The sequence below is a fragment of the Arachis ipaensis genome, chromosome B10 (genome assembly GCF_059453495.1).
Source record: "Arachis ipaensis isolate K30076 ecotype BB chromosome B10, ASM5945349v1, whole genome shotgun sequence".
In the NCBI taxonomy this organism is placed as follows: Eukaryota; Viridiplantae; Streptophyta; class Magnoliopsida; order Fabales; family Fabaceae; genus Arachis; species Arachis ipaensis.
In genome coordinates, this window is record NC_142435.1 from 149,941,898 (window position 1) to 149,963,699 (window position 21,802).

The following is a 21,802-nucleotide window of genomic DNA, read 5'->3' on the forward strand; positions in this document are numbered from 1 at the left end:
CTAGCAGGGGTGTTGCTAGCCTAACGTGTAGGTCACATGTTAGATCTGTTATTATGTTAGGACAAAGGCTATCCATAGAGGTAGAACCGCCCAAGTATGGAATTTTGATTTGATTTATTTATGAGAATTCCCTTATTGATTCACTTATTATTATCAACTATTACTTTCTAATTAAATTTTCCTTGATAATAATATTTATATGGTCTTATATCGATTATATATGTATTGTCTAGTCACTGAGTTATAAAACTCACCATATTTTTCTAAAAATATTTTCCAGGAATAAATATTTGATTATGTGAGCATTTCTATTCAAGAGTAATGATCTGCAACGGATATTTGTTCTTTGTGAGTTTTTAGACGTCATCTGCTTCATATGTCACAGGCCGAATCCATCCATATTTATTTTTATTTTTTTTAAATATGTAATTATTCATTTTAAAAACTGTAAATTTATTTAAAATATTTGTTATTTTTTTATTCAATTTATATTTGAGTCGGTTAGTTTTACTTGGGGATTATTTTTCTGAGCGTCACTCATGACTTATTTTTTGCCGTGACAATATTATTATAATTATAGTATATATACATTCCTATGAATGAAACTAAACTAATTAAAAGTAATAAACTTAAGATATTCTACTTAAAAGAAAAAAAAATCTAACTTGAAAAGTGTAGACTAAAAAAAAAAAACTTAAGTTAAAAGCTAAAAATGATTAAATTCACTTGTATAACATTGGGTAATAATAATAATAATAATAATAATAATAATAATAATAATAATAATAATTACGTGTACATTCAACTGAGGTGTCTAACAATATGTTCATTGTAACTTATGTAAAATGCGCGAAAAATCATAACTTATAATGCGGGAAAATATATTTTTGGATGCGGGAAAAAAAAGAGAAAAAGAAAGAAAGAAGAAGCAGCAATTACAGCTTCCTTCCAGTTTCATTTGTTTTTCCCGAGAAAGTGGAACAAAACGCTGACCGGTATTCAGGAAACACAAAAAGGCACCCAGAAAACCTCCTCAACGCGATTCGATTCACGAAAGGGAGGATCCCTCATTCTCCAAAGAAATCCCAATTCCCCCTCGTGTTTTGTTCGATCAATAATTTTCCCCCCTCTAATAATCCCAATCCCAATCGCAATCCAAATTGATTTCTGGGGAATACGAATCTGAATAAATTAAATTCAATTATCGAAGCAAAAGAAAGAAAAGAAATCTGAAATGCGTTTGGATGGTTGTTGAATGTTGGATAGGATTAAAGAGATGGAAAACGGAACAGGGAAAGAGCAGAACAATGAGGATCAAAAAGTTTCGTTCTATTTTGATAGTGATCGGGAGGTTAGCCCCCAAGCGATTGGTGCATCAGCATGCATTGAGCACCCTGTCTCCAAGTTTGACACTTTGGCTGGCATTGCAATCAAGTATGGTGTTGAGGTATTCTCATTCATTCTTTTTGCCTTTTGAATAATTATGAGGGAATGGTGATGCTGAAGCTCAAAGTTGCTTTGCAGGTTGCTGACATCAGAAAGATGAATGGGCTTGTCACGGATCGTCAAATATTCGCACTTAAAACCATCAACATTCCACTGCCTGGAAGGCACCCTCCATCTCCTTGTTTATCTTATGATGCAACCTCTCCAGGGTATGTTTTTTCTTATTGGAACATGGAACACATCAAATAGGTTTTCTTTCTTGCATGAAACATAAACCTTATCATTTCTTCAACAAATTCAATTCAATGTCAGATTTTGAGTAAAGTAATGGTTCATATAAATTTAATTCTGATAATGTATGATTATTGATTACTTTGAGCCATTGATGGCCTTGAATGTTTTAACCTTCTTCAGACAAGGTAACTCCAATCCCCCTTGCACTGATGCTGGCCACCTTGAGCTGTTTGAATCATTCCATTCCTTGAAAGGCAAGCCTTCCGAGCCCAAGGTCTCGCAAGCAATGAGCTCCTTACAAGGTTTCTATGGACTTAAACCGGCCACTAATTCCTCCGAAGACGATTCCCACACGCCTAAGCGACCTCTGCACCAACACCGCAAATCCAGAAGTTTGGTGGATATAATCTTGGCAGAGGTCATGGAAAAGGGGCATGTTGAAGAGGCTGCACAAGTGAGGCAAGAAGGGGAGTTGGAGAAATGGAATGATAAACTTATCCGGAGGCGCCACACATCCGAAGCTGACTTTAGTAGGATACCTGAATTGCTGTTGAAGGAGGATAGCAGCAGCGCTTCTGTTGGTCCTCCGTCGAGAACAGGAAAGCGCTTGGCTCTGAGGCAGAAAGTGGGTAGCAGAAATGCATTAACAAGTGATTCTGAATCAAGTGGTATCATGAAAACAGGGGATACTTCTGAGTGGTCATCACCATTATCATCTGGGGTGCGAAAATCATACAGCACACCGTGCTTTCAAGATCAAGATAACAGTTGCACCTCATCCATTTGGCCACCCTCAGTGTGGACCTTGAAACCAGATTTACAGGTTCTACCGAAGCCTCGAAGAAATAAAGCTGCACTTGACTGAATTATATCAATTTATCAAACAATTTTGATCCCATTTTCTGAGGTTATGGAATCATTAGCTGCTGCAACCTATCAGTGAAGGAGAAGAAAAAGAAAACCAATATGCCACAGGAAATTACATCAATGTGTTGTTTATTGTAACAGTGAGAATGCAATGCAATGCAGGGTCAGGGGATGAAAGGAAAGCATTCCTTACCCTTGCATAGTTGCATTTGCCTTTATATTTTTCTTTGATATTTTTTATTTTTTATTTTTTATGTATAGATTCATGGTGTCACAATCCAAAATAAAAATGGGATACTGTAGGGGGTTTTGTTTCCCCTTGTTTCCTTAACAAGCCTATGAAAAAACCTCATTCAAATGAACCCTTAAAATGTAAACAAACATCTACACGAGTACACCACTTTCATTAAAGTAATGCATGAATCACAAGAAAACAATGAGGTCTTTAACGTTTAACATATACAAGATACAACATGAACTTATAAATTTAAATTAAGATAGGATAAGAACTTTTCCATAAAAATATATTCGTATACTATTAGTTTTCTTTCTTTCTTTATTTTCTTCTTTATGTGAATAATTTTCTTTTGATTTTATAAACATCTTTTGAGACTTTAGGGGGTAAAATAAATATTTAAATTATATATAATTTACATAATTTTTTGTATCGATATAATTTACATAAATTACTATAAGATAAGATCATTGTTGTTTAAGTTGAATGTGTTATGGGTTCCGTGGACTTAAGTTTCCATTATTCTTTTGACATAATTAAATTCCTAACCTGAACTTTTTAAAAGACATGATTTTAGTAATTTAAATTTCTTTATCTCTGATTTTTTTCATATAAAAATTAGTGGCAACTTTGTTGCAACTCTCATACCACCCTCCAGACATGAGAGGTGAAACACAAGCTTTTCACTATTTTTCTTATTTTTCCTTGAATTTCTTAGTTGCAACAAAACTGATATCATGAATTTGTCGGGCAATTGCTCCGGAGGGTAAATTTCACAATGTAATTGAAGCATATATCCACCTATCTGTATATTTACCTCATATTTCATGCTGTGATAATATTACAAAGGATGATCTCACAAAATAATGGCCAAATTTATTAAGGCAGAACAACAATAATCTATGGGATCAACAACTATAATTTACAAATGTTACTTTTCTTACCTTATACAAAAGTTTGTTCCCAAGTGAACATCCATATAATCTAATGAAATATAGATCAAAATAAAATGTTAATTAACAGGAACTCTGAGGCCTATTCTACCTTTTAGCTATCAGAACCAGTACAACATGGATGGCACTTAATAATAGCAAGAGGGGGGTAAAGTGGGTGAATTTACAGCATGCATGGTGTTTAATATTTTGAACCTATAGTAATATATAGGAAATGAAGCCACCTTGCAAGAGCATTAAGAATAGTCATGTAAAAATTGGAAGCCTGCATTCTCAAGAAGTTCTTCAGGAGGCTTTACTTTTGAAGTAGTCTTATCTTTGAGGGAGCTAGAAATCTCCTCAACAATAATAGGGATACTGTAAATTGATGACAAAATACCAAAGGTTAAACAAATTTAGTTTTTAGTTAAAATTAAATTATAATTTCTTCAAGATTTGATGCATGTATATTTAAGCCTTATATCAATAAAAATTTTAAGTTTACCATGAATTGTCTTCTAACATGTAGGATTTACTATCATCTTCTACACCATCTGTCATTAGCAGCTTCAAACTAGAGATGACCTACACAAGAAAGTTAATATAGATGATAGAGTAAATGCTAAGAATAGAAAGTATCCTTTATATATATATATATACTTTCTCAACTTACTTCAGATGATACACTTTGGCTACTGTCATTTTCATTTCCATCCCAGTAAAGTGTACATATTCTGTAAAGCTGGTGAGAACTAAGAACCTGGAATTAATTACCATATACAAGCAAACATTAGAGTCAGATAAACATTGCATTGCGTAAGGATAATACATATATATTTGATACAGCTACACATAGTTGATTTCACAGTTAGATTTACTTGTGTAAATATACTATAAAAATTCATGATTCATCTTTCAAGCAGCAAGTAGACTAAAGAGATTTCTTTTTTTGGTCCAACATAAGAAATGTAAGAAATAAAATCAAGTTTTTGTTTATAAAGAAGATTTAGACAAAAGTTTAAGTAACAATTCTTTATTAGCTTCATCTCATGAATTAATTATAGTTGTGTATGTAAAGATTAGTTGTTCACATGTTAAGGTTTTGCTTTAAGACATGCCATTCGTAGATAGATTTATCTTTCACATGTTGTAACTCATCACATTAAGAGAGGGAGGAAAAAAAGAAAAAAGAAGAAATGAAACTTACAGGGCATAGCTCATTTGTAAGACCATCATATGATAATTCATCCTTTTTCTCTACAACCTGGAGAAGTAATAGTCGAGCTCCAATTAAAAAATAGAATCGGTGTTGAGAATTTAGAATCTTATTTTACAATACAAAATCAGGCATTTAAAGTTAATTTTGTTTTTTAAAGATTTCTTGCTAATCTCTTAAGCAACGGAAAAGGAAAAGTTCATATGTCTTGAATAAGATTTTCATGAACGCAACAAGCTTAATAGTACCTTTCCACATCGAAATAATTAAGGTATAATTATAAAGAAAAAGAGTAATTAAGTTGAAGCTAATGAAGATATACCAAGAATCTAACGGCTTGTGTTACATGTTTGAGTTCATCCAAAGTTGTGCCAGCATACTGCAATAGAAATAATTAGTAAGTAAATTAATTAGAAATAATGATTATTTATTAGGATATACCTCTTCTGTTGCTTCAGTAGACCACTGTTCTAGTTCAGCCAATCCAGATTTGATAAGTTGTCCATTGTTGAATGTGCAACATTCTCTTTGTGAAACAAGGCTGCAACCAAATAAAGTATTTCCAATCAAGTAAACTCACATGCTTAGCTTGTGACGAGGTTAATTTGTTATCACATACACACATAAGAAAATTAACTACCTATTAAAGATTTCCGCATTGATATGTTGAAAAACTTGGCTGAATATCTTCTGAACGAGAACTGGATGCACCTGATACAAAATGAAAAAGAAAGAAGTAATAAAAGGGTTCGAGAATACAAATTCCATATCATATTTATATTAATATTAAAAGACATACATGGTTTTCTTTGAAAATATTGAGAAATCTGTTAATGCATTGTACAATGGCAGTCCATGAAGCAGCTGGCTGGTTGTTATCATCTGACTTTCCATGCGCCTGAAATAATCATAATCATAGCAATAAGAAAATGCATCAAATAGAATTTACTAATCAATTAATGGAAGGTAATTAAATTAATACCTGAATGAAAGCAGAAATTAGAGGAGATATGTCTTTCTTCAAATTTTCTCTAAGAATTCCATAAATCTTCTCAACGTAAGCTGCAAGTTGCTGCTTGAAAAGTAAAGCAGGGTACTTGGCATCAACTTGATGCTCTACATCAAATGAACCACTGGAAAGACTTTTCGATGACCGAAATCCCTGAAAAGTAAGTGTGTATTATTATTATTGTTATTGGAATCCTCAAGTGAATGATTAGATATATATATAGATATAGATAGTGTGGTGTACTTGAGTGACTCTTCCAAAGAAAGATGTCGGAGTGGGTGGCTTTCGTGCTGTAGGGACTCGAAGAGTTCGCTGGAGATGGAACAACAAAGCAGATGTGTTGGACAACCAATAAGCCATGCAACCATTGTTATCTTGATCCTCTATTGCAGATCCAATCAGCTGAATAAGACGATCAAATATACTTGTCTTTTCTGCTTCAAAACATTTCCAATGTAGCAGACAGTTATAAAGGGTGAATGCTGCCACGGGTTTTCCTTCCGAGAATCCAAGGTCTTTTTGGATGAACTTGAAAAGAGTTTCGATGCTCTCCTGCACACAGTAGTCAAACACATGAAAATGTGACTCAGTTAGAATGATTGGAATGTGAAATAATAATTTCTTGTAGAAGCATACATGATGCCTCTCCATGTGAGATGTCCTTACCTTGCTATCGGCATCGGTTCCTAATGTCTTTGTCTGGCCTGAACTTGCTGATGTTGATGCCTACGCTCACCCAAATAGGATTTTCATCACAACTATATATACATACTACTGTGTCTGTCAGTATATGAGAACAAAAGGCTCAATATTTTATTTAAATATTACCTGATTACTACCATTTTCCGATGACTGTACCACCAACAAGAGGGATTATCAGGATTAGTTTTACGAATATAAAACACTCATGATAGATATTATGTTTGTTTGTTTACTACCTGAGATGGATTCTTTTCTGACATTTTCTTTGATGATGAACTCGAAAGGCTTTTCTGCCTTAAAACTTGATTCTCAGTTTCCATATCAGAAACTTTTTCTTCAAGCCTAACATGCATAATACACAAAACAACTTATATATAGCATATATAAGAAAAGGATCAAGTAAGTTAAAAATGAATACTATATATAAAGAACCTTTGCATTGATGTCTTTAGCTCAATTATCTTGCTTTCGGTCTCTATGATTTGATTCATGCGTTCCTCACTAAGTTTGCTACATTCTTCATATTTCCTTTCTGTTTCATTAATTTTCTGTTCTAGTGAACTAACCTGATCCTGTAAAGATTAAAACATAACAATAGCTTTGGATCTTATATTATATATGACATGCAAGCCCAAAAGCTTCAGATTTAATTTGACCATTATTTTTAACATATTGTATACCTTAAGATGTTCCCTCTCTGAACTAAGCATATTGATCACTTCATTCTCAGTCATATTACTGGGAATCTCTAGCGTGCTTTTCTTTTCCAATGAATTAACCAAACCCTGTAAAAACATCAGATATAATAATATATACTTTGGCATTTCGTGATTCAACCACAAGAACACTTAAATTATATACCTTGAGTTGTTCATTTTCTGCTGTAAGCTTGCTAATCAATTCAATATCATTATCAGCTCCGTTAGATTGAATAACTTGCATAGGTGTTGCATCGGTAGTTTTAGGGGCCTGACGTTCCTTAAGAAGCAATGACTCCATCTCATGCAAGGAAGCTTGAGTTTCTTTGAGTTGAAGCTCCATCTCATGCAAAGCTGATTGTAGTTTTTCATTTTCCTGTGTCTTGGCTTCCTCAATATCATAATTATTAACCCAAACAATTATGAAAAGTCAGCAATAGTACATACATACATATATACAACTAAAACAAATTTAACTTCATATACTTAGATAAATTACATACCCTCATTCTTCTCTCTGATTCTAGAGACAAACTCAATTCTTCCACTTGCTTTTCAAGTTCTTTTTTCGCAGCTTCAAGAGCCTTGGCTTCCTTAGCAGCCTAACAAAAGTTTAAAATAGATGTGATTTTTTTTGGAGAATATGATATATAAGAGTTAAAACATGTTTTAATGCACTAAATATTTGTTTATAGAGTGAGTGAAAAGGGTAAATTCAAAATATAATCTAATAAAAAGAGTGTGAATCACCATTCTAAGCTTTCGAAGTTCTCTACGAGCCATTGTTCTCCTCCATGAACATTGTGCAAAAATAGCGGCTTTCTTTAAACGTTTGTAATGAGAACGAGCTACGTAACCTCTACCGTGTCTCTGAAAGATAGACAATTACATCAAATGAATTGAGAGCATGTGCTTATAATAAGAAAGATTAGAGATTGTCAAACATTTTCAATCATTATTATTGGAAAAAAAAGGTATACAAATGGTTGAGGTAGATAGTTGTTGGTTGATACCTCAATGATTACAGCAGCTCTGGTTAACTTCCTATATCTGAGTTGATTTCTAGCAGTCTTGCCTCTCATAGCAGTCTGAATAAATACAGCTGAAGCCTTGAGGGCTTGGTAAGCAGCCTTGGAAAGATGCATGCGAAGATTCTTTTGAATTTTCACAGAAGCATCTTCCCTCCTCATTTTTTCATAATGAAAGCGTGCAAGTTGTCCTCTGACTACCCTTTGTACTTGTATTGCAGACATCCGCAATGTGTTGTAATGTTTTTGGCAAAGATATGTGCAAACTTTTCTTTGAATAATGGTTGCAGATCTTCCTAATACTTCTGCTCTACAGGCATCTAGTTGTGCCATTTGTCCTACTCTCAAAAACACTTTTGTCTTTCCAATCTGTAATGGCAAATAGTCCAATCAACATCATTTATGATGGTTGACTAGTTAGCAAAGCCAAAGCTACCACTAACATCACCTGATAATCTTTAAGGTTCACTTTGTCAAGAAGCATCTTGCAACTGGTCATTTCATCAGGGCTGTAAATGCATACATCGTTATATTCAATCAGTTCATGATATAATTCAGATAGATGAGATGATCACAATTCACAAAGGGAAAGAAAAACATAAATATATAAAAATACCATGATGTAAGAACCTTAGGTTCTAGGATACTAAATCTTCGAATGAATTCGTCAAAGTTCTTCCTAGTAGGATATCCGGCACAACTAATTCTTATTGCCTCCATTACTCCCTGTAGATAGAATGAATGAATGAAGATATGATGGATGATCTTAACTGATGTATTATGTAGTAGAATTGAATCCTTACCCCGCATCGTAGCTGCTGCAACACATTACTGTTCTCAAATATTCCAGGCTTAAGAAGGTTGTTGGGCTTTACACAGCGAATGTAGTGTGGCTCAGTAGCGTTTAGTGTTTCCAGCAGAGACTGCAGTTGTTGCTTAAACTGAGTTGCAACAGAAGCAAACTTGGTTGATTTGGAAGTTTCCTCAGGCAAAGGAGGGAACAACCCTGAAACGAAGTTGCACTTTGAAGCATTGAGTAAGGCAGCATGCTCTGGAACAACATAGTCTTTGTTCTTATCAAGGAAAAGGTCTGTTTGATAAGTCACCTGTAAATTCATATTAATTAATTAACCATTTTTGATGATATCACCATCACTACCCTACCCTACCATAGCATCCTACTTCACTTACATCACCAGCATAGTGGTTTACTGTGAAATCCGTACGAGACAGCTTTGGCTTGCTGAACCGTTTATTGTCTTTAAATGTTTGATACAGCTTTTCGGCAAATGTTTCATGGGTTGATCTTGGAAACATGCTACAAACATTAACCAACATGCATTAATTTTACTATTTCAAGCGTATGAGATGGTTACCAAAAATTAATTATTATTATTACATACCATGCCTCATCTAGAAGAGCGATAATGCCACCTGGTTTCTGTGGTTATGAATACATATAAATCAGAAAGGTGAAAAGAAGAAAGACCGTAAATATTAAAGAGTAGTATAGCAAAACTATGCTAGAATGAAAAAGAGATCTTTTGTGAATTACATACCTTTTCTATGAGATCAAGAACATCTTGATTATCAACGAACTCTATATAACTCCAATTGATTTCTTCCTTTGTATATTCTTCTTGCTCCATTTTGAAGACATGCTGCATAATGTAATAAGCAAATGCTAAGTCAATTGAAATATTTTACAGAGTGATCAAATTCCAACAAATGGAGAAAAGACAGATTTAAACCTGGTTGAAATGCTGTTGCAATTTCTCATTAGTCAAATTGATACAGAATTGCTCAAAACTGCATAAGAACAATTAGTAGAGTGTAATTTTTCTAAGTAAGAAGTTAATGATATGAACTAACACATAAATTACTACATAATAAATTAAGAACTTGATCAAGTTTCACATCATTATCCACACACACAGCATCTAGGTTCCTTAGCTAGTTAAGCACCTGTTCGTCTTGAAACTTTCAAATCCGTATATATCTAAGACTCCGATTAAGTTTTTTGAATGTGGATCTTGCCCAATAGAATTGTTAATCTTGTCCACAATCCTGGAACAAGAGATATTTGTATGAGTTCAATAAAACAAAAAGGTGAGGCATATCTCCTAAAAGAAAGAACATATAACAGAGAGAAATGACCAGTCAAAAAGCCTTGAATAAATAATTTTAGCCAAAGCATCTCTGCTGAGACTTGCAGCAACGGGATCAAGTGACTTTGTTATTTTATCGCCGCGAGTGACCATAACACGTTTGCAAAATGAATCCTCAAGGGATTTCTCGTCGCACCTACACATATAAATACATGAGTATCTTATCTATAAGCTTTGTATTTAATTGAAACAATTTTTAACTTAGCTTACATCAAAAGCTCAGCTGCAGTTTTGAGGTGGAAACGAGATTTGTCATCCTTAGGTTGAGAGGAATCAGTCTCGTCATCGTCCCCCTTAACAAATTCAATATTTCCCAAGTGCAACACTGCAGCTACTATTCGAAATATAGCATCCTGAGAAGAGCAAATCACAATAACTTGTGAAATTACATTAATTCAAAATCTATGAATTCCATATATTATTGTGTTATATTACCTGCTCATTAGAATTGATCCCAACAACATCCATAGCTCTTCTAGTTGCAAGGTATTCCTTAGAATCATCCAACCCTTGCAACTCAATGCAATTTGATTGATTTAGGTAATGAAAAGTTCTTGGGTTTCCCAATTTGTACTTTTCAACATCCTATATACATACATACATGCATGCAATATATATTTTGTCAAATAGGTGAAAAAACTAGTCCAGTTCATTCAGTTCCTAGAAGGTAAGGGAATTATTATTATTATGATGTACCTCTTTTGGTGCAGCACAAAGCATATAAAAGCAATGATAGTTTCTCTCAGGATCAGAAACCTGACAGACACGAGACCGTTCCAGCAAATAAGTTCTGATAGCAGCTCCTGAAATTCTCCCCTTTTGATCAAACTGAATCTCCACAAACTTACCAAAACGACTGAAATTATGTATAATACAACAAACTTTAAATCAATCCAATTAAGACTAGAAAATACAAGATACAAGTTTTTTTTAGTACCTTGAATTATTGTTCCTAACAGTCTTGGCGTTGCCAAATGCTTCTAAAACAGGATTGGACTAGGAAAATAATAAATTGTGCAATGAGTAATTACTTGATAAAAAGATCCAAATAGAATTCATACTCTTGGAATAAATATTATCATTACCTCCAAGACTTGTTGCTCAACTGAGCGTCCTTCATTAGCTGCTCTGCCTCCCATATAAGCAAGATAACACATAAGCATTTTTGTACTTTCTGTTTTACCAGCTCCACTTTCTCCACTAACTAAAATGGATTGGCTTGTTTCTTCATTTATCATCTTCCTGTATGCAGAATCAGCAATGGCAAAGGGGTTTGGGCTCTTCTCACCGAAAGCCGCGCCTTTATACTTCTCCATTGTTTCCCTCGAATATAAATGAGGTAATCTTTGGAAAGGGTTTACAGCTATCAATATGTTTCCTGTGTAAGTCTGGAACCGTACCATAAGAAACATTACTCAAACATATACATACATATAGAGTCAGAGAGAGAGAGGTGATGATGAAGTCTTACATATATTTCATTTACTTCATATCGAACATGCAAATTCTGAAGTACCCCTGGTTCATGCAGATATGCCAACCTTGTCATATCATCCACTCCATTTGGTGGGAACTCAGGATCTTTGGGATAGATATGAGACGATTTACTAATAACCTGCAAAAGGCACCATTACATGAATGCATGCAGTATAATCACACAAGTAAAGTAACTAGTTCTTCACCTTTGTCCCTGAAGCACAATTAACTGTGATCTCATTGCCCTTAGATTCCAATATTTCTCCTTCAATCCAAGCTTCATCAGGGTCCTCAATCCAAATATGAGATCCAACTACGAAACTTAGTTGAGCAGACTGTACATTCAATAAGAAATGTGTTTGCATAAGTGACCAATACATTAGAAAGAAACCAACACAATGACAAGTTGTAGATAATTACCATTGTTAAGGGAATGCTGGGTTTGAGGTTGAATTGATCAAACAAGTGGTTCCATGTTCAGAACTGTTTTCACTAACTTGTAATTCTTGTTGGAGTGACCTCAGGAAAGTGTCGTTGCAGAAGATTCACAAAGAAAGAAGAAGAATCTCCAACCTATGCTAACTAGCTAACCGAACCCTAATTAAGCCCTCCTCTGCAACTCTCTCTCCCTTTGCTTCTAACTAATCAATCAATAACGTTATGTAACTGGTATGCCAAGAAATCTAGCTTGATATGCTGCCCAATTCCAGTCACAATAAGATGATGCCATATATAATTACAACAACTGAAGAAAAATCTTTCTGTTTCTTCGCACGCATGCACTTAATTTCTTGAATCAAACAGGCTTCAACCTCGATGATACATAGCCAAAGTCAAACACCTTCTCGATCTCATCCTAATGAATTCATAATTGGGGATCGGACGGAATCAATCAATCTACATACACCTTCCTTGAATCAAAGTCCATCGTCGTCGTCGTCGTTGCATGCATGAAGATGCATCATCGCCACTGTGATAACTTTTTAGCCATTAAATTGGAAAATGAATATTATATATTCAATGGTTAGGAAAACATTACATATTACTACACGTCGTATTAATTATTATTGGTGCAACCATACGAATCATGCATTGTATTACTGTTACTTGTATTTAAGAAAAGATCGGAGATTTAACTAATTTTTCTCAAGTGGTTAACTCTTAGCTCATTTCTATTTTTACACTACTTATATGTATCTTAAATGTATGTTATATATAGCGATATTATACAAAACTTAAATCTTCAATAATTGCTTACATACATTTACGTATTATATCTCATATATAAATTATAAACATGACATGCTGCGCATTCATTGTTATGTGCGTATCACTATCACAGTTGGAACAATTATTATAACTGAAATATACTTAGCAATGTATGATTTTATATATCATAGTATCTTATTATGCTCAATAATATCGTGTTGTGCACTCGGCGGGGTTTTGGTATTTCCTTAATTCTAAACCCTGTTTTATATTCAGAGATATGAATCTAATTTTCATACACAATTTTAAATATACATACATTATCATATATCAAAAAAATAATTAATTTTTAAATTTATTATTTTAAAAGTTATCTAAATGCATAAATCTAATTGTATAATTGTAAATTCTCTTCGTATTATCATTACATTAAAATTAAAAGAAGATCCACGTGCAGTTATTTTTACCCGTAGTTAATAGATAATACACCGTACGTATGTGAGTTTAACTCTTTAAATATACATTAATTTATATTCCATTCAATTTTAAATAATCATTTAGAATAAAGTATCGTTTTTGTCTCCAACGTTTGGGGCATATCTTATTTGTGTCCCTAACGTTTAAATCGTCCTATTTGTATCCCTAACGTTTGTAAAAGTGATTCAATGTTATCATGCCGTCAATTACACATCAAACGCTTTAGTTTGAGTTTTAAAAATCTCTTCTTGAAGTTAGAATACGAATGTCTGAGATAGAATCAATGATCTACTCCGAAAAATAGCTCATCAAAAGTTGAAACTAATTCCTATAACATTTACATAATTCACTTTTCTAGGGACATAATTGAATCTAAACACAAATAGTGGGTATAATATTAAAATCGAACACATCCAAGTGAGACCTAATTGAGAATGAATGCATCCAATAAGTGAGAACAATTGAAAAATATAATCTGATTTGTTAGTATAATTGATAGTAGGATAACATTGAATCCCTTTTATAAACGTTAGGGATACAAATAGAACGATTTAAACGTTAGGGACACAAATAGAACTTATCCCAAACGTTAGCAACAAAAACGATACTTTACTCTAATCATTTATTTTTACGGATAATATATTATTTAATATAAAAAGTGAATAGAAAGAGAGAATAAATAAATGCATATAATAAATTAAAAAGATAAATAATCTTTTATATTTCTCATTTATTAAATACATTAAAAATTAAAATAATATTATTATATATTCTCTTAAAATGTGTCATAATATAAATCTTAATTATAATTACATCTTTATATGAAGAAAAAATTTTTACAAAAGAAATATGATTAGAAACTGTTACCTATATTATATTTTCATTACTTTAATATTTGGTTATTAATCTTATGTACTCTTGAGAAAAAAATATTTGGTGATTAATTTTATGTATTTTTACAAAAGAAATATTTAATAGTTAATTTTATGTACTTGTTATGTACTCCTATTATAATTAATTATTATTAATATTAAATTAACAACAAAATAATTTAAGTAACAAAAATAAAATAATAATAATGTACAATTATATAAGTATTTTTTTTTTTACTTCCGAACTAACTTTTTTTTTTTCTGGGTTGATCACAAAATTATAAAGTGCCTAGCCAGCATTAAAAGGATGGGACTAGATGAGGTCAACAAGCAAGTAACCTATATAATATTAGTTTGTTTGTTATTTGTTAGTAGTGAGCCCTCTCTTTCTGTCTAGAAGTCCCTCCATGATTACCTTCTTCTTGTAATCCTCCGAATCTAAATCCACGTCCACATGGATGACGTCGTGTTGCAAATGAGAAGCGGCAGTTGTGACCGTCTTAAAATGGGGGATGTAGTATAACCATGCGGAAGTGCAGAGTATGGCACATAAGCGACCCCAAAACACCATTATGACCAGAATGACCACTATTATGGACATTCCCACCATTGGCGCGTACTTATTCGACTTTTTCTGCTTCGTTTCTGTTGGCTCTTGTTTTGCTTCATCATTCAGAGACTCTCTTCGTTGTTGACGCGTGTCCTCCTCTGTTCTCTTTTTGCTCGCCCCGTGCCTTGTCTGAAACATAACACGCAGTATAATAAGTACAAATGTACAACATCTCTTACCGCCTGCTTCCAATTCATCGACATATATCAACAACACTATTTTTTTTAAGAATTTATTTATAAAAAATGTTAGAGATTCAGTAAATTTTGTGATTTATAGTTATTAATTATTTATTATTAATATTTTAAATAATATTAAATTATATTTAATAATATAAAATTATTTATTTTTTAATTAAATATTAATTAAATTTTAATACAAATACTAGCTTCTAATTTTTTTTTGTTTATAGGCCTCCAGCGTAAAATTAAAAAGAAGAGCTATTTTTTCGTAGACTTTTGTTCTTAAAAAAAATCATAGACTTTGCTTCTTAAAAAAAAAAAAAAAAAGAAAATTAAACATGGGGTAAATTTTTGCAGTGTCGGACATATTATATTATTGCATTATTAGTCTTCCATTAATAATATAGAAAAAGTCTAAGGGGTCAGCAATTTGATTGCATTTTGGCCAGCATGGAACCAGCAGAGAAATGTGAGTCATTGGATGATATCTCACACCAATCTCACACCATCAAATCATCATTGATAGCTAGTTGATGGCTGCCAATCACAAATGTTGCTGGCCCCGTAGCATTGCTCAATAATATATACACAACCTTATTCGAATCAATATATAGTAATAATATAGGGTACAGAATTTTACATGAAAGATCCATTACGAGTTAAATATATGTATATAGTAATACGTATACCTGCGAAGGGGTATAGTAGGGAGTAGCCGGCTGTGGCGGAAGAGGCACAATTGACGACGGCGGTGGTGGAGCTTGAGGCTTATTATTGTGACGGAGAGTTGACTTTGGTGGCTTGGGCTTGGGATTGGAGTAATGATCTTCAAGCGGCACCGTTTTGCAGGAAGTATTTCGGATCCGAATGATGAGCCATGAAATCCAGCTGCGTTTCTTCCTCGTCCGTTTCTTGATTATTGGGTCAGACTTTTTATTATTAGTGGATGCTGTGTCGGGTGGTGGTCCAAAACAGCATAGGAAAATTCGGTTTTTGGTTTTGGCCATGTGTGGATTTATTAATTAAAGATGGAAGATCAGGTAAGTTGGTTTTAGCTATGGCCTATGGGAAGAATATCATGATGAATTTGATGGAGAGTGGTGGTGGAATAATGGTTGGCTTAGTCCATAGCAATGAATAATGATGTTGTTATTGACGGCATAGTATAGTGATAGAGGTTAGATTAAAATATAACGGAATTTGAGGTATGCATTGCATATAGTTTGTAAAAGTAGTGGTTTGGAGGGAAGACTTGGACTTTGTCTTTTAATCAGTCGTCCAACCTAACCCCTTCCCTTCATCCTCACACGCTTACTCCTTTCCCACGTTTCCACTTCCTCTCATTCAATTCCCTTCTCTTCTCACACCAATATTATTAATAGAAGAGACAAAATTAACATTTTACGTAAAAATGATTTAACTCGTAAAATCGTTAGATTTAATATAAATTTTATAAAATCGATTGACAATAATTGATGTTGCCTTTTGGATTATTTTTCATTGAGAAAGTATAGATAATGAACTCCATATGCGGCCAATTTGAACAATTTTTTAAAAATAATTTTAAAATTCTAAAAATTAAGATTAATTTTAAAAATATAATCCACCCAAAATCAACTTCTACTATGATTTCCCGCTCTAATAATTCTTTTCGCCGCAATTTTCCTTGCGTCCACCCCTTCACTGCGTCTCTCGGCGGCGCTGGCCACTCATCATCTAACCCTGATGGCGAGTGATGCCCAACCTTCCACTTTCTCTTAGTGTCGTCGACCGCCGCAGCATACAAACCTCCTTCTGAACGCAATGCCGCCCCACACACGCAGCGCTCTCACTTCGCAAATGCAACACCGTTGCACGCACGCACACAGCGTTGTCCTTTGCCGCACGCACACCCATCGCAAAACACAACAACCTCCATCGAGAACGTCACTCGTCCATTATTCCGTCGCGAGCCACACTTGCTGCAGCTCTGTCTATTAACCGTGCACCAGTCGCCACACACAGTATCGTCGTCTAGGTTTTGGATGATTCTTTTAATAAGTTTTAGATGTTTCTTTTTCCTAAGTTTCAGATGTGCTTTTTTATATGTTTTAGATTTTTTTTATTTTTTTTAGGTTTTGGATGATTTATTTTAATAGTTTTAATTATTTCTTTTCTTAGTTTTTGAATGTTTTTTAAATAACTTTTTTATACGTTGTTTTGTTAGGTTTTGAATTTTTTAAAATAACTTTGGATACCTCTTTTTTTTGTTAGGTTGTGGATGTTTCTTTTTGTTATATTCGGATGTTTCTTTTTATTAAGATTTTGAATTTTTGTTTTTATTTGGTTTTAGATTCTTTTTAGATTTTGGATTTTTTTTCATTTGGTTTATTTTAATTATTTCTCGTGATAATTTGAATTTATGTTTCTTTTAAAGAGAGAATTAAAAAAAATCTCAATTCTAATTTTTTTATTAATGGAATTCTTTTTTACTAATTGACTGCAGTTGACTGCAACCCTAGTTCGTTATCTAGCGGGATTGTTTTCCATTTTACAAAGCACATGCCTATTCAATGTAAATCATCAGTCTAATATTTTTAAATTATCTCCTACACCTGCTATCGAAGACATGCACGATGACAGAATAAAAAGAGCACTTACTTCTATTAAATCCGGCTATTTACTATGCTATCAGCTCATTCCTCAGTGACTGGTCCCGAAATTTCGGTTCCACAGCAATATGACGACATCAACACTGTCGATAGACATAACCCTGGCTCTTTCTCAAGGGTTTTTAGCATTTAAATCCTCTCTTTGAAATAATTGACTAAACTAATTGGTGCTGCTTTTCGGATCACTTTCCATTAAGAAAGTACAGGTAACCAACTTTAGTGCAATCAACTTGAACAATTTTTTAAAAAATATGATTTTGAAATTCTGAAAGCTAAGATTAAGTTTAGAAACATAATTCATCCAAAATCAATTCATACTATGATCTCCCGTTCTAATTACTCTCTTCGTTGCGACCTCCCCTGCGTCTGTGCCCTCCACCGAGTTTCTCGGTGGCGCTGGCCACTCATCATCCAACTCTCATCGTGAGCGATGCCCAACCTTCTATTAGTGTTGCAAGTGTGAGGAGTGTTGAAATTAGTCCAACATTAAAGAAAGAAAGTAAGGAAGAGTGAGGAGTTTATAAGATGAGAGACCCATTAAATAACTTGACACCTTAAGATTTTGAGTTGGATGTGGTGTCTTCTCATCTTATGTTCTCTCGCTTGATTCCTCACCGAAGTCTTCCCGGTGATCGAGAGCTCTCCACGGTTGGCCCAACAAGTGGTATCAGAGCCGATGGTTTAATCGGTCTGGTTTTAAGGAGTATTCAAGGTGAAGCATCGAAAGTCTTCCCGGCAAAGGTGGTCCGGGCGGCGTGTCCCGCGGTGTTTTGCGACGGTGTGATGGACGAATACTCAAATGTGGTGGAGGAGCTAGAGGGGAGTTGATGCTTGATGTGGAGACTCACACTTGAGGGGAAGATTGTTAGTGTTGCAAGTGTGAGGAGTGTTGAAATTAATCCCACATTAAAGAAAGCAAGGAAGAGTGAGGTGTTTATAAGATGAGAGACCCATTAACTTGACACATTAAGGTTTTGAGTTGGATGTGGTGTCTTCTCATCTTATGTTCTCTCGCTTGATTCCTCCCTGAAGTCTCCCCGGTGGTCGAGAGCTCTCCACGGTTGGTCCAACACCTTCCACTTTTTCTTAGTGTCGCCGACCATCATAGCACACAAACCTCCTTCATGAACGCATTGCCGCCGCTGCACGCGTGCAACACCCTCCCTCTCCGCAAGCACGCCCATCGCGAACGCAGCAGCCTCCATCGAAAACGCCATTCGTCCACCACTCCATCGCGTGCCACGTCCGCTATAGTGCTGCCTATCAACTGCGCACCAGTCCCCACATATAGCATCGTCGTCTAGGTTTTGGATGATTCTTTTAATTAGTTTTGATTGTTTCTTTTTCCTATATTTTGGATGTAATTTTTATATGTTTTTAGATGTTTTTTATTTTTTAGGGTTTGGATTATTTATTTTAATAATTTTGGATATTTCTTTTCTTAGTTTTGGAATATTTTTTCCAATATTTTTTTATATGTCGTTTTGTTAGATTTTAAATTTTTTAAAATGAATAATTTTTTTGTTAGATTTTGGATGTTTTTTTGTTAAATTTTGAATTTTCTTTTTATTAGGTTTTGGATATTTGTTTTAAAGTGATTTTAGGTTGTTGCTTTTATTTTGTTTATTTTAAATGTTTCTCATAATAATTTGAATTTATATTTTTTTTAAATAAAAAATTAAAAAAAAGCTCAATTATATATATTTTTTATTAATGGGCTTCTTTTTTACTAATTGACTGCAGTTGGCTGCACCCATAATTAATTACCTGATGGAATTGGTTTCGATTTTACAAAGCACATGCTTATTCAATCTAATTCATTAGTCTAATATTTTTAAACTATCTCGTACACCTGCTATCGAAGGAGGATTAGATTTAGTATATAAATAATATTTTTATTTATCTAATATTTTAAACTATCTCTGATCAAGTATTTGTCAGAGATTATGTAATAAAAAGGGAGATTTATGTTCAATACATCCCAACTCAGAATCAACTGACAGATACAATGATTAAACCTCTCTCAGCGTCATCCTTTCTCAAGTTTAGAAATCTACTCAGAATTTTCAAAACAGAACCTTAGATGACCTTGATTTGAGGAGCATGTTAGTACAGTTAAGTGAACCTTTCCCAAATTAACAAATAGTTAGTTTGTTATGACAGCTCAACAAATTAGCGAGTTACCCTCTCTAACTAATTCTAGTCACACCGCTCACATCCTACTTCTCAAATATAAATTGTAATCTTAAATTCACTGCATGATCACTCATCATTTTATAATCAACAATAATTCATTTACTCTCAAATTTTCTGTCAATTCTTTTTTTTTCTTTCTATCATTCTTCCTTTTCACCTCTAATATCTTACATGGTATCAAATTTTACGGTTCTGATCCATGGACGATTCCACACCTTCTGCAAATCAATATTCAACTGTTCAAGCTTCACACAGCTTCTATCAACAACAACAATGACTTCAATTGCTACTTTTTCAGCAACAATAAAATTAGAAAAGACAGCTTCAAAGTATGAAAACATCAAGTACTTGCATGCATTAAGGCAAACAAGTTGCAAAATCACATTGCAGCAAGATCGATTCTAAGAAAATTCAACAGTAATCAAGATCAAGCAAAAAACAAAATTTCTCAAAAATTTGAATAATAAGAACAACGAGATGAGTGTCTAGTGGCGTAGATATTCTCTGCCATGAATGAAATGTTTGTTAACAAAATTGTAGAATATGACTATACATACAAAATTTAGAATGCTCTAAAAGACTACTTCGCAACAAGACTCAAATCAAGAATAAGGTCATTGAAAGTGTAGCTGAAGACAATCATGAATCATAGATCAACAATTTCTGAATATATAGGCAAGATGAACAAGGTAATTAATCATCTCACTTTCAACTCTTGGAGCTCCTCTCTCAATAATAGAGGAATATTTTGAATGTGCTTTAGGAGGATTAGATGAATAGTTTAGGGATTTCATTATTATGGTTAATGTAAGAATGGATCCCATAACTGTTAGTGATTTTAAGTCACAACTTTTGGTACAAAAAAAGTGAATGAGAGATTTAGAAAGGGAGATCTCTTACTATGATTGATGCGAATTTAGTGTACAAAGAATCAAATATAGGTAAAGAAATCAGTGACTACACAATCAGGGGCGGAGCTACATTGTAGGAAAGGGAGACAATGATCCCCTAATTTTAATCTTTTACATGTAAATTATATGTAAATTTCAGTTTAGTCCCTTTTAAAATTTTATTTTAGTCTTATTTTATTATGTAAATATTTTTGACCTCCCTCTAATATTTTATCTAGCTCCACTCCTTTACACAATACCAAATTTCTATGTGAACTACACAAGAAACTCTAGTAGAGACCAAAGTGGTAGAAGAAGTAGAGGAAGGAACTTCAAATGAGGCAGGTTGTGACTTATAATGGCAAAGAAGCAGACCTCAATGTCAGCTTTGTGAAAGAATTGGCCATACTATCTGACAATGTTATCATAAATTCAATTAGAACTACTAAAATTCACAACTTTAGCATTCTAATCAGGCGCCTCCACCACCAAATGATAATTTTCATCAACAAATTAAAACAATCAAATTTACTCTAAAAATTTAAGTTAATAAAAGAATATAATATAAATAATTATATTTCTAAAACGAAGCTAGACTTTAATTTTATTTCTAAGCAAGGGGCCAAGGAGGACTAGTGGAGCATAAAGAGGTTCAGTAAATAATAAGCTCTAGAGTTTCTGCAATAGCTGCCGCGCTTGGATTT

At 33.6% G+C, this 21,802-nt stretch overlaps 3 protein-coding genes across 3 annotated transcripts; 1 reads left to right on the top strand and 2 right to left on the bottom strand.

The window, feature by feature from the left end:
• Nucleotides 1–871: 871 nt before the first annotated feature.
• LOC107621567 (uncharacterized) lies at nucleotides 872–2,878 on the top strand. The gene is made up of 3 exons (XM_016323598.3): nucleotides 872–1,447; nucleotides 1,525–1,655; nucleotides 1,861–2,878. Exons 1-3 carry the CDS (start codon nucleotides 1,256–1,258, stop codon nucleotides 2,543–2,545), a joined length of 1,008 nt encoding a protein of 335 aa, XP_016179084.3. The 5' UTR covers nucleotides 872–1,255; the 3' UTR covers nucleotides 2,546–2,878.
• A 941-nt stretch (nucleotides 2,879–3,819) lies between these two features.
• On the bottom strand, nucleotides 3,820–11,270 carry LOC107621170 (myosin-6-like). Its single transcript, XM_088500834.1, has 29 exons — nucleotides 11,232–11,270; nucleotides 10,971–11,120; nucleotides 10,746–10,888; nucleotides 10,525–10,671; nucleotides 10,333–10,434; nucleotides 10,119–10,176; nucleotides 9,927–10,028; nucleotides 9,771–9,808; nucleotides 9,559–9,685; nucleotides 9,171–9,473; nucleotides 8,984–9,093; nucleotides 8,816–8,876; nucleotides 8,353–8,736; nucleotides 8,090–8,209; nucleotides 7,841–7,941; nucleotides 7,503–7,740; nucleotides 7,074–7,213; nucleotides 6,878–6,983; nucleotides 6,576–6,638; nucleotides 6,183–6,491; nucleotides 5,913–6,092; nucleotides 5,730–5,828; nucleotides 5,571–5,641; nucleotides 5,372–5,471; nucleotides 5,253–5,309; nucleotides 4,922–4,978; nucleotides 4,388–4,474; nucleotides 4,220–4,299; nucleotides 3,820–4,092 (listed from the first exon to the last, which is right to left on the bottom strand). The coding sequence occupies exons 1-29, from the start codon at nucleotides 11,253–11,255 to the stop codon at nucleotides 3,972–3,974; spliced, it is 3,678 nt and encodes a 1,225-aa protein (XP_088356960.1). The 5' UTR covers nucleotides 11,256–11,270; the 3' UTR covers nucleotides 3,820–3,971.
• A 3,409-nt stretch (nucleotides 11,271–14,679) lies between these two features.
• On the bottom strand, nucleotides 14,680–16,589 carry LOC107621818 (uncharacterized). Its single transcript, XM_016323809.3, has 2 exons — nucleotides 16,051–16,589; nucleotides 14,680–15,308 (listed from the first exon to the last, which is right to left on the bottom strand). Exons 1-2 carry the CDS (start codon nucleotides 16,366–16,368, stop codon nucleotides 14,931–14,933), a joined length of 696 nt encoding a protein of 231 aa, XP_016179295.1. The 5' UTR covers nucleotides 16,369–16,589; the 3' UTR covers nucleotides 14,680–14,930.
• Between the last annotated feature and the right edge of the window lie 5,213 nt (nucleotides 16,590–21,802).

Excerpts from the sequence above, each read along its gene's own strand:
- LOC107621567 (XM_016323598.3), top strand. The coding sequence starts at position 1,256 with ATGTTGGATAGGATTAAAGAGATGGAAAACGGAACAGGGAAAGAGCAG. Across the intron at positions 1,448-1,524 it reads CAATCAAGTATGGTGTTGAG|GTTGCTGACATCAGAAAGAT; the intron begins GTATTCTCATTC and ends GTTGCTTTGCAG. Across the intron at positions 1,656-1,860 it reads TATGATGCAACCTCTCCAGG|ACAAGGTAACTCCAATCCCC; the intron begins GTATGTTTTTTC and ends AACCTTCTTCAG.
- LOC107621170 (XM_088500834.1), bottom strand. The coding sequence starts at position 11,255 with ATGCTTTGTGCTGCACCAAAAGAG. Across the intron at positions 7,942-8,089 it reads AACTTCGAAAGCTTAGAATG|GCTGCTAAGGAAGCCAAGGC; the intron begins GTGATTCACACT and ends AACTTTTGTTAG. Across the intron at positions 6,984-7,073 it reads CTAAAGACATCAATGCAAAG|GCTTGAAGAAAAAGTTTCTG; the intron begins GTTCTTTATATA and ends TATGCATGTTAG.
- LOC107621818 (XM_016323809.3), bottom strand. The coding sequence starts at position 16,368 with ATGGCCAAAACCAAAAACCGAATTTTCCTATGCTGTTTTGGACCACCA. Across the intron at positions 15,309-16,050 it reads CCTACTATACCCCTTCGCAG|ACAAGGCACGGGGCGAGCAA; the intron begins GTATACGTATTA and ends GTTATGTTTCAG.